This window comes from Aspergillus glaucus (assembly GCF_001890805.1).
Source record: "Aspergillus glaucus CBS 516.65 unplaced genomic scaffold ASPGLscaffold_5, whole genome shotgun sequence".
Lineage (NCBI taxonomy): Eukaryota > Fungi > Ascomycota > Eurotiomycetes > Eurotiales > Aspergillaceae > Aspergillus > Aspergillus glaucus.
Window position 1 is genome coordinate 1,226,380 of NW_019170457.1, and position 17,843 is coordinate 1,244,222.

At 50.6% G+C, this 17,843-nt stretch overlaps 6 protein-coding genes across 6 annotated transcripts; 3 read left to right on the forward strand and 3 right to left on the reverse strand.

Moving 5' to 3' along the window:
- Positions 1-220: 220 nt before the first annotated feature.
- On the reverse strand, positions 221-1,422 carry ASPGLDRAFT_44650 (Rab family GTPase). The gene is made up of 6 exons (XM_022546068.1): positions 1,374-1,422; positions 1,168-1,295; positions 1,091-1,103; positions 593-982; positions 452-532; positions 221-394 (listed from the first exon to the last, which is right to left on the reverse strand). Exons 2-6 carry the CDS (start codon positions 1,186-1,188, stop codon positions 267-269), a joined length of 633 nt encoding a protein of 210 aa, XP_022403479.1. The 5' UTR covers positions 1,189-1,295; positions 1,374-1,422; the 3' UTR covers positions 221-266.
- A 370-nt stretch (positions 1,423-1,792) lies between these two features.
- On the forward strand, positions 1,793-5,056 carry ASPGLDRAFT_33674 (putative Chromo domain protein Chp1p; the record flags this gene model as incomplete). Its single annotated transcript, XM_022544344.1, has 4 exons — positions 1,793-3,268; positions 3,333-4,124; positions 4,174-4,502; positions 4,555-5,056. The coding sequence occupies 4 exons, from the start codon at positions 1,793-1,795 to the stop codon at positions 5,054-5,056; spliced, it is 3,099 nt and encodes a 1,032-aa protein (XP_022403480.1).
- Positions 5,057-5,520: 464 nt separating this feature from the next.
- Positions 5,521-7,417, reverse strand: ASPGLDRAFT_33675 (putative ATP-dependent Clp protease; the record flags this gene model as incomplete). The annotated part of the gene is made up of 2 exons (XM_022544345.1): positions 5,521-6,908; positions 6,973-7,417. The coding sequence occupies 2 exons, from the start codon at positions 7,415-7,417 to the stop codon at positions 5,521-5,523; spliced, it is 1,833 nt and encodes a 610-aa protein (XP_022403481.1).
- A 1,355-nt stretch (positions 7,418-8,772) lies between these two features.
- Positions 8,773-9,306, reverse strand: ASPGLDRAFT_33676 (FAM207/SLX9 family protein; the record flags this gene model as incomplete). Its single annotated transcript, XM_022544346.1, has 1 exon — positions 8,773-9,306. The coding sequence occupies one exon, from the start codon at positions 9,304-9,306 to the stop codon at positions 8,773-8,775; it is 534 nt and encodes a 177-aa protein (XP_022403482.1).
- A 956-nt stretch (positions 9,307-10,262) lies between these two features.
- Positions 10,263-11,604, forward strand: ASPGLDRAFT_121788 (glycerol-3-phosphate dehydrogenase family protein; the record flags this gene model as incomplete). Its single annotated transcript, XM_022540265.1, has 3 exons — positions 10,263-10,324; positions 10,390-11,495; positions 11,549-11,604. 3 exons carry the CDS (start codon positions 10,263-10,265, stop codon positions 11,602-11,604), a joined length of 1,224 nt encoding a protein of 407 aa, XP_022403483.1.
- A 1,583-nt stretch (positions 11,605-13,187) lies between these two features.
- On the forward strand, positions 13,188-16,427 carry ASPGLDRAFT_167363 (putative DUF221 domain protein). Its single transcript, XM_022542641.1, has 3 exons — positions 13,188-13,672; positions 13,723-13,887; positions 13,947-16,427. The coding sequence occupies exons 1-3, from the start codon at positions 13,496-13,498 to the stop codon at positions 16,104-16,106; spliced, it is 2,502 nt and encodes an 833-aa protein (XP_022403484.1). The 5' UTR covers positions 13,188-13,495; the 3' UTR covers positions 16,107-16,427.
- Positions 16,428-17,843: the final 1,416 nt, after the last annotated feature.

The window sequence follows — 17,843 nt, forward strand, 5'->3', positions numbered from 1 at the left end:
ATGATCCATAACCGGTACCACATAACATACATGAGCCATCAAGAGCTAATCATAAAACCGAAAGCAGAGGCCACGAACACAAGAAAAGAAAATAGTCCATTTAATAAAAGGATTTGATGGCGAATGACGAGTAAACCTCATAAAGTGTGCGAGTCTGTCATCCGGAGGCTAAGACAGACCAAAATAAGACCATTCAATTATCACATAGCAAGAAGGGGATAAAAAAAAAAAAAAAAAAGACAAAGGGAGAAAGGAAGAAAAGTCGTTTAACAGCAGCCCTGCTTCTGCTCCGAATCCTGCGACTCGCTAATGTTGATGACCTGGCGACGTTCCCCGAGCGGGTTCTGGGGCGAGTCACCCTCGAGCGCCTTGCTGGAGACGATACGGTAGATTTCTGGAATTGTTGCGTCAGCCATGTGCGACTCGAGCGAAGTGCAGCGGGAATACAAACCTGTCAGAATGTTCTGGAAGGCAAGTTCGACGTTGCTGGCGTCAAGGGCAGAGGTCTCAATGAACGACAAGTTGTTCTCGCCTATGTTGCGGTCAGCGCGACCCACTTCTCACCCCCCTGGGGAACACAAAGAAAACATACTCGCAAACTGCTTGGCCTCTTCCGTGGGCACAGCCCGCAGGTGTCTCAAATCGCTCTTGTTTCCGACCAACATGATGACGATGTTGGAATCAGCGTGATCCCGCAACTCTTTCAACCACCGGTTGACGTTTTCGTAGGTCTGATGTTTGCTAATATCGTAAACGAGGAGAGCGCCGACCGCGCCACGGTAGTAAGCCGAGGTAATCGCCCGGTAACGTTCCTGGCCAGCAGTATCCCAAATCTGAGCCTTGATCGTCTTGGAATCGACCTGGATGGAGCGGGTTGCGAATTCGACACCGATAGTCGACTTGGAGTCCAGATTGAACTCGTTGCGGGTGAAACGACTCAACAGGTTGGACTTTCCGACACCCGAATCACCGATCAGCACCACTGCGCGTTGTCTCTGGTCAGTTAAGTCCTGATAGGTGCGAGATAGGAAGTGCGAAAGAGGCAAGGGGCGAAAAAAGGAGGGACATGATCACACGAGTGACAACGTACCCTTGAAGAGAAACTAGCATCCCAACGCTGTTAGCTGTCATCTTTCTTGCAGAAAAAGGATTAGAATAGAAACTCACATCATATTCGTCGTTAGCCATGAGGGGTAGTCGTGGGAGTTAGACCAGCACTCTTTTAGATAAAAAAAAGGGTAAGAAATTCGACGTGGCTTCGAGCCGTCACGAGGGAGATAATAGAAAGAAAGAAACTGGAAGAAGACAAAGCCGTTAGCAGCGAAATCGCGAAATATCAAGGAGAATAACGATGGGTCAGGGGGTACACATACAAGCACAGACACGGAGCAGATGCCAGACTGGTCCGTAGCAAAAGGGAAGTTGAGATAGTTGTATTCATTCGAGGCCCGGAGGTGGAGCGGCTTCTCCCTGGCCCGCCCGTCGACGCTGAAAACGGTTTAGTGTGTTCACGTGGGCGGTCAGACATTTTTCCAGTAGACCGCGACACTGTCTACTGTTTACACTCCTACTACTACTGTCTATCGGGGCATATACTGTTACTGCGTACTGTTCTTGCTCTTGACAGGATGCTCTACTGGCAGCCGTCTTGAGTGCTGTATCATCCATCAGCATGTAATCTCCGCTCTGATTGATATGTACACCTGCCGGATAACTGCATCCAGAATACACCAATCACTTCTACTTCACCAATAAAACCAGATTGATCAAATTACTCCATTGCTCAGGCACAATGACTGACGTGGAAATGCGCGACGTGGATGATGATGACATCTCGGTCACGTCCACCGTGCCCAGTGAGCAAGAATCGGAATATGAAGTCGAGGCCATCTTGGCAGAACGGACTCAAGATGATCAGCCCATGTACCTGGTCAAGTGGGCGGGATATTCCATTGAACGCGCCACCTGGGAACCCGCGGAGTCTTTCTTTAACGATGAGAGCTTTTTGGACTGGAAAAGGAAAAGAAAGGCCATCGCAGAGGGGAAGCAACCTGAGTTTGATCTGGTCAGCTTCGAAAACCATCTGATTGCCTTGGAGGATGCGCAGGAGAAGCGGAGTCGCAGGCGCGAGGCCAAGAGGAGACGGTTAGGCCTGTCCCGCGAGCAAACAGATGCTGGGAAAAAGCAACGCGTCGACGGCGCAGCCTCGCCTGCTTCCTCAAATCATCCTTCTTTCAACAACTCAGACTCAGGAAACGCAAGAATGAATCCTCCATCTCGTCCTACTGCCATGAGACACATCCCCCCGAAACCTCCGATGGTTCTATTTGGAAGTGGTCAGAACCGGCATGGACCATGGATGGCAGCTCGCAACAAGAACAGAAAGCCTGATGAGCCGGATAAGCAATTTAGTAACCTCTCAACCAAATGGCGATTTGAAAAGGCCAAAGGCTACGAACCACCTCCCAACATCAACCAACTCGAGCTCATTCGTCCGTCAGATTGGCCTGCGCGAACAGGTGCCCCTGTTGCTACCCTCAAGGTTGCGGACCATCTAGTCGACTCTCCCATAGGGGGCTCTCCTGTGGCTTCGCCAGTAGAAAGAAACAACCCTTTCTCGGATAGCTATCGTCCATCCAGTCCGGCACCAGGCCTTCGCCGTCAGCTTACGTCGGACTCGTGGAGACCAGAATCATCTCCGCCAAGGGCTCCACGTGTACCTGAAAGACAGGCATTCCGTGACTCATGGAGGTCGGAATCCCCTCGCACACGGCGTCCGCCTTTACCGGAAAGACAAGGTTCACGAGATTCGTGGAGAACCAGTTCATTTCACGCGCGAGATGCCTTCAGCCCCGAAAGACCGGCACCCGATTCACGGAGGCCAGAATCTACCTTCTCACGAGACCGCCCTGGCACTCCTGATGAACGAAATTTTTCTCAATTGCAAATAGAAAATGACGGTGCTCGCAGTCAATGGCTCAGTGAAGAACCAATACCACCACTCCCTCCAAGACGGCCCATGACAATCAAAGGTGCCAACTTCCGTCGGGCCAGGGATGAAAACTCTCAAACCAGATTTTGGAACCATGGCGAGGTTTTCGTCAACATGTATCTTGGACCAGAGAAAAGGTTTATAGGACCGGTTCGACTGTGCGGGTTGAGTTCCATGTCAAGGTCCAGGGTTATACAATCAAAGAAGGACAGCAAGATAGATGTCTGGTTCCAACAGATCTGCACACTCGATGAATACAGAGAGCTGTGCAATAGAGTAAGTGTGCCTGTATCAACTATCCATAACAAACGAACAAGCAAGTCTGACAACTGCCTCATAGTCAAAAACCAATTTCCGGTACGATAACGGTTGGATCGAGGGGTACGACGATACGGAACCGGATGTTTACAGGACAGGACAGGCACTCCAACGGGGTAATTTTCTCGCGATCGCGTACCCCGACGAACCGACCTGGGGTAAAAACGTGCTACTTGCGTACTCGCCTTCTTCGTTAGATTTCGACTTCCTTCGCAATGACTTCAATTTTTCTCCGGACACGTTTCTTCATTTAACTGTTCGAAACCCCTTGGCATACCTGGACAGACCGACAGCTTCAAACAGGATTTTCCGGGCAATCCCTGCACGAATGACGGAACTGCAGGACAACCTCCCGACTCCGACGGAACAGAGGGTTGAGAAAGACCTGCTGGAAGCTCAGATTGCCCAAGAACTGCAACTGCAGCTTCCCGCGGATGCCAGCAATCGCGTCGAAACTCCAGTGCTTCCTCAGGAACAGCCCATGGAAAGTGACGAGCCAGCACTTGTTCAGGAGAAACCTTCGGCCCAGCAACAACTCCAACAGCAGCAACTGTCCGTGGCGAACTTCGACGTAGATGACTACTTCAGAAATGTGTTCAAAATGACATTCGACGTGCTTGCTACGAATAATGGCGTTGAGAAAGGCCGTGCTCAGGTTTTCTACCTGATGTGCCCGCCTGAGAATACATTAGCCCAAGACGAATGCGGAATCATCGTTGAGTTTCTGAAAAAGCATGAAGCCGTCATATTTTCCAGCCGCCTTGAGGAGGATTGGGAGCGGTTTGTTCGGACCATCAACCGTGGTGTTGTGCTGGTATGTTGCGCACTAAGCAGTCTCTTTTATATCACTAACGTTCGAACAGTTCCATGACAGCTTTGTCAATTACGATACCATGTTTAGCCTCCGCGGCCTCATCCACAAATCATTCACATTCTGGTCCTTTTCCCTAACTGGAATAGGAGAGGGCGACAACAAGACTTATTTCCAGCGGCTCTTCCCCCATGGCGGGGTCATTCTCTTGACAGAAGACTTTATGGTCCGTGAACCAGATGCCACAGTCATCATCCTGGCCTGGTTCTACGACTGGACGAAGAAGAAGTTCCCAGGCAGTTGGAAGATGATGCTACGCCCGAATGTTCTTGAATGGCTCTTGAAGCAGCCAGAGCCTGCGGAAAAGCAGCGGCAGGGAGTGTAAGTGCACCAGCCCCTTTATTTATACCACAGTGAACTAACTGGGATACAGCTGGCTCGCAATGTACAGCCTAATCGCCCAACTCAGCACCACCGACAACGGCACCTTACTCACCCACTCCGAACCCCTCGACGGCATCCACGACGACTGCCCCGAAAACCGCGTCATCTCCCCACCCACCATCCCCCTCTACGGCTCCCGCACCGAAGCAGACACCAGGGGTCTGGTCACGCAAGAACAACGCGACACAGACCATCTAGCTGAATTCTTCGCTGGCTGGGCACTCGTCAACAGCCATCGCTTTAGACGGTTTACGATTCTCACGACGAAGCCGCTGAAGAGTTGGAATTTGTGGAATCATGTTGATGTTAAGGAGACGGCAATGGACTTTTTCAAGGCGTATGGGGTTGATTATCGGACGTATTGGAGTCGGTTGAAGGGGAAGGCGTCGTCGTCGTCTTCATCTTCGAAGGACAACAAGCAGGGTGCGGATTCGCCGAGCAAATCCGATGCGGTTAAGATGGGGTCTGCGCAGGGTCCGGCGCGGTTGTAGATATGCTGTCTGTGTACTAACTAGTGTGGGCTCGATGTGATGGAAGTTGGATCTATTATGTTCATTTTCGATTTGTTTAAATATACCCTGTTTTGGTTCTGGCTTTTTTCGGCTGTTTACTTCTGTTTATTTTGTCTCGTTTTACACATGGTGCTGATGTGGATAGAATACTATCTATACCCTGGACTTGAAAATAACCACTGTATTCGTATGCTATTTAGCAGTTCTGCAACGAACTTATCGACGATAAATGACCACAACAATAGACAAGAATGTAAGTAACCTGTGGACGCCTAGACTATACCCAAATGTGCCACCATTATAAATACCTGAATGTTAAATGCTATGAATGACGGGGGTCATTCCAATGCCAATATAATATTATACGCATCAAACCAGTTTACGAGCCATCGAGGCTCTCTGTGATCCCAATGGTAGACGCAATTCTAGGCCAAGGGTGAAGATCAGGATCCCGAAGCATGAGATCGTTCTTGGTAATTCGACGTAAAGTTGATCCCTTCCTTCGATTGAGCCTTTGCCTTGGACTCCTTGTCCTTCTTCTCTCGCTGAACCTTCTCTTCCCACTGGCTCTCCTCTGTTGCAATCATCGAATGGAACTTTCCACCCTGGCCACGCGCTAGGTAAATGGGCTTCTCTTTGCGGTCTGCGACGGCTTCCGTAACAAGGACGAATTTCACGCTAGAGCCCGGCGCTTCGAACATCGCGTCGCTGAGGATCGTCTCCATTTCCGTGCGGAGAGCGCGCGCCCCGGTTCCCATTTGGAAGGCGTTGGCGGCGACCTTGTGCAAAGCCAGGGTGGTGAAGCGGAGTTCGATGCCGGATAGCGAGAAGAGGGTGGTGTATTGTGCCAATAAAGAGTTGCGGGGTTCGGTCAGGATGCGGACGAGGAGGGCTTGTGTTAGGGTGGCGAGGGCGGCTGTAACAGGTACACGGCCTACTAATTCGGGGATGAAGCCGTAGTTCTGTAGGTCGGTAGGGGTGACAAGGTCTAGCGAGTTGAAATAGCTTGGTTCGCTATCAGGCGATGCGATTGAAGGTGGCGTGAAGAACGGCAGATGTTTCTTGTATAACTCTTCCTCCTCTGAGCCCGGTAGGATGGGAATGGGCTGGTTATTCCCTGCACCTGCTTCCCCAGGACGATCGCCCGTGCTGGTTGCTGATCGAACGGGCTGCCCGAAACCAATCGAGCCGCGTGATATCCGATCCATGATCACCTTGTGCAGACCAACGAACGCACCGGAGAATACGAACAGGATGTTATCCGTACGTACATTGTAAACCTCTCCCTTTGCTGGTTGACTGCCCGAATTCGGAGGATTCCCCAGTGGACTGTTGGATGGGTAGGTGTTGGGTGTGCCACCAGCATGAGGAGAATTGCGCTCTTGCTTCGCCTGGACCTGTACTGTTGTACCTTCGATGATCTTCAAAAGGGCTTGCTGCGCACCCTCTCCACTTACATCCTTGCCATGGCTGACCTTGGCTGCTGCAAGTTTGTCCACCTCGTCTAGTACAATTATACCACGCTCTGCTTGCTCAACATTATAGTTGGAGGCCGCTAATAGCCTGTGGACGCACGCCTCGGCGTCCTCTCCGATATAACCGGCTTGGGTGATCGACGTGCAGTCGGAGATGCTAAACGGGACGGAAAGCACTCTAGCCAGCGTCTTTGCCATCAATGTCTTTCCCACACCAGACGGGCCCATGAGAAGGATATTGGACTTTTCGAGTTGTAGCGGTGCCGTATCGACGAGCTCCGGTAGGTCCGACGGAGAAGGCGATTGATTTCGGTTCGTAGACACGCGAACTGTCCGGTTTTGACCGGGAAATTCATCTGATCAAAATTGCAGAAGTTAGCCATGCACTTGCTGGTCTCGATCTCACTCAGGCAAACACACCCTCTACCGGGTGGCCCTCAAGAGCTTCTTTCCGCTCACGTTTGGCTTGTTCCTCCTCAGCTTCCTCTCCCCGTCGTTGCAATTCTTGCACGCGCTGGTAGTGATTGTATACAGCAACACTGAGAATCTTCTTTGCCCGATCCTGTCCAACAACAAACTGGTCGAGATACTGCTTCAGTACTCGCGGCGTGATTCGGGGAGCTCCGAAAGCCGGAGTCGCGCCTAGAGGGCCAGCTGTGGGAAGCCCAGGCTCATAGCTGCTAGACCATGATTGATTTCCAAAATCTGACCGGTTAAACTGCGAGAATCTAGGAAAAGAGGTAGAACAGCTGGTGAAATCCCGTCGAGCTGCGCTGTATACTGCAGGCCGATAGCGGAGGACGCTATCGCAGCGCACCTTGAGGAAGTGCGAAGAAGCACTGGTTCGTAGGGGCAGCCGCAGCATGGCCGGGCGCCTGTACTATCGATATACTAAAAGAAAAGAAGGTGAAAAGCGTTAAGAATGAAGGAACGTGGTGAGACAAGGAATGAAGTCAGAGTAGCGGCTCCGATCCGATTGTTGTCATCTGATGAGATAAGATGGGACAGCTTTCCCCGCAGCACGTGACATCTTATCACGAGAATCTTCTCCTCATATTTCTTCTATGTAGACGATAGCATCGAAGACGCTGATAGTTGTGTGGTTTTCATTTTTGTCGGTTATGATCATGACCCTTTGGTCAGATACAGTAGTCAGGAGTCATTGACATTTATTCTCTCCAGTCTCCAACCGGTAGTCTCTCAGGAGTGAAAGCATTGCGCCGATGAGTTTCAAACACGCTGTTCTGCAGTGTGGATTGAATTGAGTCGACGATGCTGCATCCCTCTGCCTGTTCGTTAGAATTGATATTGTGTTTGCCCCATGTGTGTCGCTTGCGTTGCTGGCATTGCTCGTATTGCTTCAAGGCATCGGAGGCGAGCAATATATATCTGCGTGCGAAGTACCATAGTACGCAGTACCCGAAGCCATGTTATGGCCTTTGCATGCGAAACTACTACAATAAATAGCGTAGTAATATCTTCCTCAAATATATGGCAAGTTGATAATTGGTCGTTTTTGACCCCAATACGATGTGCAACCACGAGCCGGCATTTGCCTCCCGGTCTCCAGACAGTGCGATATTTTTGATATTGCGATCTTCCTGCATTACCCGGTGTACCTCGCAGGATAAGTACATACTCGTGAGGAGTAAATGCAAAGCAAGCGTATTATTTTGTACATGAAATGCATCCTGAGCGGAGACCCCGCGGCCGTACGGATGACCAAATGAAACAGAAGCAGACCCGCCGATTGTTTGCTGTAAGGAGAAGGTGGGTAAAACGGGGAGAATGGGTCAATGCCCGGTAAAGTCTCGGAGAAATAATCATAGACATGCATTGCATGATGGCTCTGGCATTTCTCATTTCAAATCATTCACTATGGATCGTATGATATTGGTATTGGTATAGACAATCAATTCGACATGATTGATGTTTCACTATCCTTCTGACTCGAGGCGTGAGACGTAGGCCGGTATTCAATCCTCATAGCCTGAGACTATGGCTCAGTGGTCCGGGAATAGCCCGACAACTATAGACACTGAATGGCTGTCACACATGCCGAGGTGCCCAAGGCATGGCTGAGGGCGCATGACAGCATAGCCCTTGCAACTATACGAGATGCCCAGGCAGCCTGATATAACACACAGGCATACCATGGGAAAACCTAAACTATTATGGCGACTTGCAGGAATACATCTCACCAGCACCGCCGCCAGTTGTTCATTTGTTTGCTTTGAACACGGGCTGCTGCTCCATGGTCTGCGAGATAAAACTGCGCAGAGCTGCCCATCTGTTCGCGGACCCGTTTGTCTCCTCTGTAGCCGTACTACTAGCTCCCTCTGTTGTGGTTGGCGCTGCCGCTTCCTGGGTAGTGTCCATGGCCGTCATTTGTGCCATGTTTCTGGCAAACCGATCGCGTTCCAACTTCTCCAGGTTCTGTCTGCGCTTCTCGGCCCCTGGCTTATGCTTCAACGTCTTCTGCTTGATGATGTTCACTTGACTATTGGGACCCTGCTGCTGTTCTTCGGTATCTGCGTCGGGAAGCGCGTCGGCCAGAGAATCCAAGGTCGCAAGTTTCTTCGACGCGCGTCGCTTTTGGGGGGGCTTCTTCGAATTCTTTTCGATCTTGGAGATGAAACTGGAATGCTTGATGGTGCGCTTGTCTTTTTTCGAGGTGCGAAAGTCGTCGCCAAAGAGACCGTCGTTGGTCTTGGTTGAGGGAACTGCCCCTCGACCACTGGTCTGCTTCTTCATTATACTAGGCGCCTTTTTGATGCGACAATCATTAGCAACGTCCTCAATGCGACAAGACCATCACGGCGAAATTTACCATATTATGCGTACCAGCCGCCTTCCGATTCAGAGAGACTTTGAATTGTTACGGACCAGAGTGAACCGACAGATTTCGCAGCGAGTCCCGAACGAGTAATTTTAGCGAAGCATTCCCACTTACCGAAAACAGCATGATCCGGAATTCTGCCACTCCTAATGGCCACATTAGTCCCTAAACAGCCTAGTGGCCGTCCGCTTATGGAGCCGCTTACCTTACCGCCTGCATCCGGGCGTTTTCGTCATGTTTTCGTGGTTGGAGAAGGAGGGAAGAGGTGGGGAGAGTCCATACAGTAGTTTATGAGGGAAATGGGCCAACAACGGGGAGTCGCCCGTCGAATTGACGTTATCAGCATCATCGGTGTCTGGTTTAGCTTTGATTACTGTGGTTCCGGCTAACCTGTGAGGACTCCGGTGTATCTTGGGATAACTACAGGTCCACATTCACGGGTATCAAACCCGCTACGGGCACTCTTGTTACATCATTGGGAGGGCTTTTCCCTCAATTCCTTCCAGGAATCCCCTACTCCGGATACTTTGTTCGATATTGTCGTCCCTCTCATTTGTCAGAGTGGATGCGGTGCGCAATTAACCGGACAGGCATTCCTCTGTCGTGTGCCACCTTCAGCGCTGGCGGCGTTATTTTTCAACTGCCTCGGTCCCCCGTCTTTTCGTCCTCTCCACGTTCCCTAACTACTACCTCTGTAGCTTTCTCTCGGATCAATACTCGATCGTCCTCCCAAACTCTCCCGCTACGATTTTCGCCGAAGCCAATCCTTCCGGGCCCGTTTAAATTACCTCGCCCTGTCGCTCCGGCTCCATTCTCTTCCTCCAACAACTCGTCCTTATCTCTTGATTCTGCATATACGTCGACCTTCAATATGAGTTCTGTTTCCCACTACCAGCGCAAGCACAAGGTGACCGTGGTCGGTTCCGGTAACTGGTATGCTCACTATAATAACTGAGACGGATCAATAAAAAGAGAGTGGAATGTTAACTGAATTGTAGGGGCTGTGCCATCGCCAAGATCGTCGCTGAAAACACTGCTAGCAGCCCCTCGCTCTTTGAGCAGGATGTCCAGATGTGGGTGTTCGAGGAGAAGGTTGAGATCCCTAAGGACTCTCGTCACTATGACCCTTCGTCGCCGTTGTGCCAGGGCCAGCAGAACTTGACCGATGTGATCAACCAGACCCACGAGAACATCAAGTATCTCCCTGGTGTCAGTCTGCCGCACAACCTGAAGGCCAACCCCTCGATTGTGGATGCCGTCCAGGATAGTACTATCCTGGTCTTCAACCTGCCTCACCAGTTCATCGTCAGGACCTGCGAGCAGATCAAGGGCAAGATCCTGCCCTACGCCCGTGGTATCTCGTGTATCAAGGGTGTTGACGTGAACGAGGAGGGTGCTCACCTCTTCTCCGAGACCATTGGCAACACCCTGGGTATCTACTGCGGTGCCCTTTCGGGTGCCAACATTGCCAACGAGGTTGCTCGTGAGAAGTGGTCCGAGTCGACCATTGGCTACGATACCCCGCATCTGGACTCCAAGGCTCCCAACGCGGACGCTGTGCACTTTGAGCACAAGGATGTCTCCGGTCAATACTCCAAGACCAAGCTCCAGCCCTTGCCCAACGAGTTCCCCCCAGTTGACCACGAGACTCTCAAGACTCTCTTCCACCGTCCCTACTTCCACATCCGTGTGAACAGCGATGTTGCCGGTGTTTCTCTCGCAGGTGCTCTGAAGAACATCGTTGCTCTTGCTGCCGGATGGGTTGACGGTCTGGGCTGGGGTGACAACGCCAAGGCTGCCATCATGCGTGTTGGTCTTTTGGAGATGGTCAAGTTCGGTGAGCGGTTCTTCGGTGCCACCATCGACAACCGGACGTTTACCGACGAGAGCGCGGGTGTTGCCGATCTCATCACCAGCTGCAGCTCTGGCCGTAACTTCCGTTGCGCCAAGCTCAGCGTGCAGAGAAAGCAGCACATCAGCGAGATCGAGAAGACCGAGCTCAATGGCCAGTCGCTCCAGGGAACCCTGACTGCCATCGAGGTCAACCATTTCCTCAAGAAGCAGGGCACGGAGTCTGACTTCCCCTTGTTCACAGCCTGCTACCGTAAGTCACCTAATGCACTTTCGCCAAGTACGACACATGCTAACTACTTGTAGACATCCTCCAGGGTACTATGCAGCCGGAGGTTATTCCTTCGTACATTGAGCGGTAAATTGACATTCCAGCCATTTCTTTTTCTCTCTTTTTTTTTTTTTTTTGTTTTTGCTTTTGTTAATTCAGGCGACCTTTTCCTTCCGTTTTCGTTTTCTACAGCAAACCTCAAGCGGAATCACAAAAGCCGAACGGAACCAGCGGGTTGAACTCCAGACTATAGAGCGGTTCGCAGTTATCATCATGATGTCGAAATGTCGTATTCCCTTTTTCCATTTTTGTCATTTCTAGAACGTGTCGGCAGGCTTTGGGACCGGACATGGATCACGTTACGTACATAAACAACAATAGATGGATGAAATGGTTATGGACGCGCAGAACATGGGTTTCTCGTGTGGTCTACCATGGTTACTTTGAGCAAGATTTCGATACGGCAATTGTTTCCTCGGTCTCGGATATTTCGCCCCAATGAATCATAGAACTATCCTCCAGTTTCATGCGGTCTGCTGGCCATCCATACCATTGTTATCGCATGGTCATCTTGAGAACCGGACAGACGGCAGCGTAATTACCTGGTAAGCTATCACCAGCATCTACTAACCTGCCTCGTAGGACCGCTTGCAGGATTACCGGAGCTCTACAGAACCAAGCAGTTATGGAAGATGGAATCTTGGCACGAGGCAATCATTTCTCCAATCCCCACTTGAGTCCAGTTATGGAGATAGCTTTGGACACCCCACGTTTGTGTATTGTAAGAGAAGATCTATAGATAGCGCAGTGAGCGTTATGGAAGGTGTATGCGTAGTATTCACGGTACTAATCGCTGATGTCCTGTCTCCGGCCATCAGCGGGGTTAAGCCTTTATGTCGCGGTCATGTGACGTGCGGGTGCTTAGTAACCGCACGTGCGCGTTATGTACATGCATAAGTCCGCTATGCGGCTTTGTATCCTAACATGTATTCCGGATCTTATCATATTTTCGTCTCCGGCTACCAGAGGTTTTGGGGTTTCAATCGGCTGGCGAAAGACTTAACCCGACTCTACTGCAGCACTCAAAACTGAAAGCGACCCGGGAGATCCCTTTTTGAACCTGCATTCCATTTGCCGCCGTCCGGAAAAGCGTATTCCCAGCTGTGCGAAGAATTCGGAGGCCGATACACATAAGTACGTGCTTCGACCGTGTCCATCGCCTGAGGAGTGGACGAAACTGGTGGCGGGGATTTGGGTTGTGGAATATGTAGTTATCGGTTGAAGGTTGTACTGATGTAGTCAATTCAACTCAGAATATGTGGCACTGTACCGTGTAGTATGTAGTACATGGCCATCTGTACTCTGTACAATTCAGGGTACAAGTGATTCAGGGATAATTTGTACCGTGAAGACAGACAGGATGCAATATGACCGCATGATGCAGCTATATTACTCTCCCAGGCACAGTACAGAGTACATTTTTCTAAGTACCACGCTCGCCGTTCGTACTTCTGCTCCCCCAGATATGTATGTAAAAGCTTAGTCCCATAAAGAATGCAATTCAAGTGCTTCATGATCTATCTCCAGGTTAACTCTTAGAATGCTGAAACAACCACACCGTTTCTCTGCTGACTCAGCAATGCACAACTCATCGCGTCTTAACTTTTTGGGATCAGGTGGACGAAGAAATTCTCGCAGTATGTACCTCATCTGCCTCACTTTACCAGGGCAGCAGTTGTTATTGCATTCTCATTGTGTCTAATCCCTTAAGACACCGACATTCACTACTCTGTACAACATACTCTCAGCTGCCATCCGCCCCTGACGTCAGTTCTGTTATTGACCCAAGCCCAATCCTACTCTCTCTGGAAGAGATCGTACCGCCTCTCATGCTGTGATAAAGAAAAAAGGCAGCACCGCGATAAGGAGAATTATCCCATTGCGAACTCCGAAGAACCGGTTCACGTCGTGCGTGATACCTGATGTCCCTCGCCGAAACCGCCGCGACGGCGGTGCATGTTATCGCGTCGAGTACGGCCACCAACCAGCCGGGGGGTGTGCATGAGCCGTGGCAGGATCAGATGAAGAGCCAGCGGGATCTGTATACGCAATTGGTGATAAGCAGTGTGTTGGGATTGGGTGCTTTTTTGGCGTTTTGTGTATGTTGGTTCTTTTGAAAGGAGAGGATGATAAGATGCTAATGGATTAGGTACTACGGCCAAGATGGACGGAATTGTATGCGGCCCGGAGACGGCAACGCAATTCTGCGTCTCATTTGCCGGAATTGCCTGATAGCTTTTTTGGTTGGATACCGGTTCTCTATCGGATTACGGATGAGCAGGTGTTAGAGTCTGCGGGTATGGATGCTTATGTGGTGAGTGCCTCTAGTACCAAGTCTTACGGGAGCACGTCTAATCAGAATTCATCGTGCAGTTCCTATCGTTCTTCAAATTCGGTATCCGGTTCCTGTCGACCCTCTTCGTTTTCGCCGTTGCTATCATCCTCCCGATTCATTACACATACGGCGGCAAGAAAGGTATCCCCGGATCGGATAATGGGGATGGAGGTGATGATGGCAATAAGAAAAAGGTGCTTTCTCCGAACTACCTGTCGATGTATGTAATTTTCGCATACATCTTCAGCGGGCTGGCGATCTACTTACTTCTGCAAGAGACGAACAAAGTCATCCGCACCCGTCAAAGGTACCTTGGAAGTCAGACCAGCACCACAGATCGGACGATTCGTCTCTCAGGCATCCCGAAGGAAATGAGATCGGAAGACAATATCAAGGAGTTTATCGAGGGCCTGCAGATTGGGAAAGTCGAGAATGTCACTCTTTGCCGTGACTGGCGTGAATTGGATGGCTTGATCGATGAGCGACTTGGCGTATTGCGGAACCTTGAACGGTCGTGGACCAAATACCTGGGGTACAAGCGACCAAGTAGGGCTAATGGGGACGTTATGCCCATGACATGGCAACAAGCAGGTGGCTCCAGCCTGGTCCTAGACGATGACAACGAGCGGACCCAACTTCTGCCGGACAGTGCTCGAGAACGCGCTGCCCACAGGAAGCGTCCGGCAGTGCGTATCTGGTATGGGCCACTAAACCTGCGCTACCGGAATATCGATGCGATTGATTACTTTGAAGAAAAGCTGCGAAATCTGGACGATACGATTCTGACTGCTCGTCGGAAGAAGTACACGCCAACTGGATTGGCGTTCGTGACGATGGAGTCTATTGCTGCTTCGCAGATGGTTGTTCAGGCGATACTCGATCCCCATCCGATGCAACTCTTCGCCAGACTTGCTCCCGCGCCGGCTGATGTCGTGTGGAGGAATACGTATGTGTCGCGTGCCAGACGGATGATGCAGTCGTGGTCTATCACTATAGCCATCGCATTCTTCACAGTCTTCTGGTCGGTGCTTTTGATTCCCGTCGCCTATTTGCTGGAATTGAAGACTCTGCACAAGGTGTTCCCTCAGCTGGCGGATGCCCTTGCTCGAAACCCGATAGCCCAGTCGCTGGTCCAGGCTGGTCTTCCTACCTTGGCTTTGTCGCTGTTGACAGTTGCTGTGCCGTATTTGTATACCTGGCTTTCTCATCACCAGGGTATGATGTCCGGTGGAGATATCGAGCTGTCGGTGATCTCGAAGAACTTTTTCTTCTCGTTTTTCAACCTGTTCCTCGTCTTTACTGTCTTCGGTACTGCGTCGACTTTTTACGGCTTTTGGGAGAACCTCCGCGATGCGTTCAAGGATGCGACGACGATTGCATTTGCTCTAGCCAGGTCATTGGAATCATTTGCCCCGTTCTACATCAATTTCTTGGTCTTGCAGAGTTTAGGTCTGTTTCCATTCCGACTTCTTGAATTTGGCAGCGTCGCCATGTATCCGATCAACTTCTTCTATGCAAAGACGCCACGGGAGTACGCTGAACTGACTACGCCGCCCACGTTCAGCTACGGGTTCTCCATTCCGCAGACGATTTTCATTCTGATCATCTGTGTGGTGTACAGCGTTTTCCCTAGCTCGTGGCTCATTTGTCTTTTCGGACTGGTATACTTCACCCTTGGCAGATTCATTTATAAATACCAGCTCCTGTACGCAATGGACCACCAACAACATTCCACCGGTCGCGCCTGGCCCATGATTTGCAGCCGGGTATTTGTGGGTTTGATGGTCTTCCAGCTCGCGGTGATCGGTGTGCTCGCCCTAAGCAAAGCCGTCACTCGCTCATTGCTCCTCGTGCCCTTGCTCGGTGCAACCGTCTGGGTCTCATACTGGTTTAGCCGCTCCTACGAACCACTCATGAAATTCATCGCTCTCAAAAGCATCGACCGAAACCGCCCAGGCGGCGGTGATATCTCTCCCTCGCCATCAGCGACTTTCTCGCCTCCGTCAGGTCTCGAGCGTGATGCGCTGCCTATTCGCGTTGGCGGGCAAGAGCTGGGGTTGAAGTTGAGTAAATATGTGAACCCCAGTTTGATCCTGCCGCTGCATGATGCGTGGTTGCCGGGACGGAGTGCGGCGCCGGATTTCTCGGGAGCTTTTGCGGGTTATGAGGCGATGAATGGAAGTGGTGAATCCGTTTGATGGCTTGAGCATGGTTTCAAGCGTACTTATATGTTGTCTCCGTCCTTTTGTTGCGTTTCGTTTCATTTTCCTATCATTTTCCTTTCCCTGAGTACACTGACTTGGCATGATGATACAGCACTGATTGATGATATACGACCACGACCACGACCACGATACCACCTAGCTCTTTGATATCTTGCATTTGTTCACTGTTGTGCTTGGGTTGTTCTGGATAGACCTAGCGATGCCGTTATTCCTCTGTTAGTTCCTCGATTTAGACTGTTATGAGCCGACTTTCTTCCAAGTTAAACTAGTCTTACAAATTGAACAATTACAATGATCTGTCTTGCGTAGAAGATCTGACCTGGTAGAGTTGGTGCCTCATAATTCAGGCATCATGTAACATCAGCCTCCCATTCACCAGCACGACGACATCCAACGCCCAACGGCAAAGACACCAAAGCCCAGACCAAACAGCAACAGACGACAGCAAATACGATCCTTCAACGCACACTACTGCAACTCTCCTGCATCCGGACTCCAACTCCGTCGTCAGTCCGCATCCGACCGTTTCCTTTCGTCGTATTCCTCGGCTATACCTATTTTGCTATTGACTGGGATTAAGCAAAGAGCTATGATTTGCTGGAGCGCATCTCCCTGCTGGTATGGGTTGGTCTGAACGCTGAGATAGCATAAGAACTTAAGTCTGACGCTGGATGATTTGTTAGTGTTAAGGATTCCCGCTGCGGTTGATTGACCCTCGGATGGACCATGTCGTCCCGCGATACCACCGGCTCCTGCAGACACAATAATATGCATACAGATGGACCATGGGGCAATAAAAAGAAAGCAGGAGCTTAATCATCGCGCAGAATCTTTCCTCTTGCCATTCCGCACGCATTCGGAACCAATGATGTGGATGGCCAGATATGTCAAGTTTGGGTCTGGTTCTCCTCTCCGGTGGATCGACCAACGCATCTGAACGAATGATGGAGGATTCTAGAGGCGTTGACCCTGGGAATGGGCGTCATTCTCGTCCCTGGCCTCGGGACGTCGACGCCACGGCGCCACGGATAGAGGATGGCCCGGAGTGCAGAAGTCAAGAGGCAAATTGAAAGGACAAAGAAAGACTTGCATATTATTCTCCTCATACACCCAACTTGATCAGATTCCTTCTTCATTTGTCTCGCTTCTAGCGGTGAAGCGTCCACTTCTCCAATTTCCATTCTTTTGTTCTATCCAATCGCTCTCTGATAGAGGCGCTGGCACGTCAACCGTCTGCATCTGCATTGCTACTTGTCCGGCGTCCACTACGCTGCTTTGCTCCATTCTTTGACAAGCAGAGTATCTGCTGGCCAGCTCATACGAAGAGGCCTGAACAAGTAAAAAATAGGAAGGAATTGAGGTAACAACGCCTCCCCGAAGCAATGGAATAGGCACCACCACAATTCCATTATCCCATACTGCAGATCGGCATCCGAGCAGCACTGAATGCTTTCCTCTCACTCTCTCCACATACTTTCTGGTTTGATTTCAGCTGATCGTCTTTTCATCAAGTTTCCATCCGTTTACACCCCCACGATTTAGTCGATCCTCTCGTTAGTCCGTTCTTCCGTTCTCGCGACTACAGTCTGACGTTACCGGTCTGTCTACTCGCTTCGCTTCGCTCTACCTGTATACACAGAATACAGCTTAATCAAAGTGACACAATTCGAATGAGTTGAACCGATCAACTGCATATGCTTACTCTGCTTC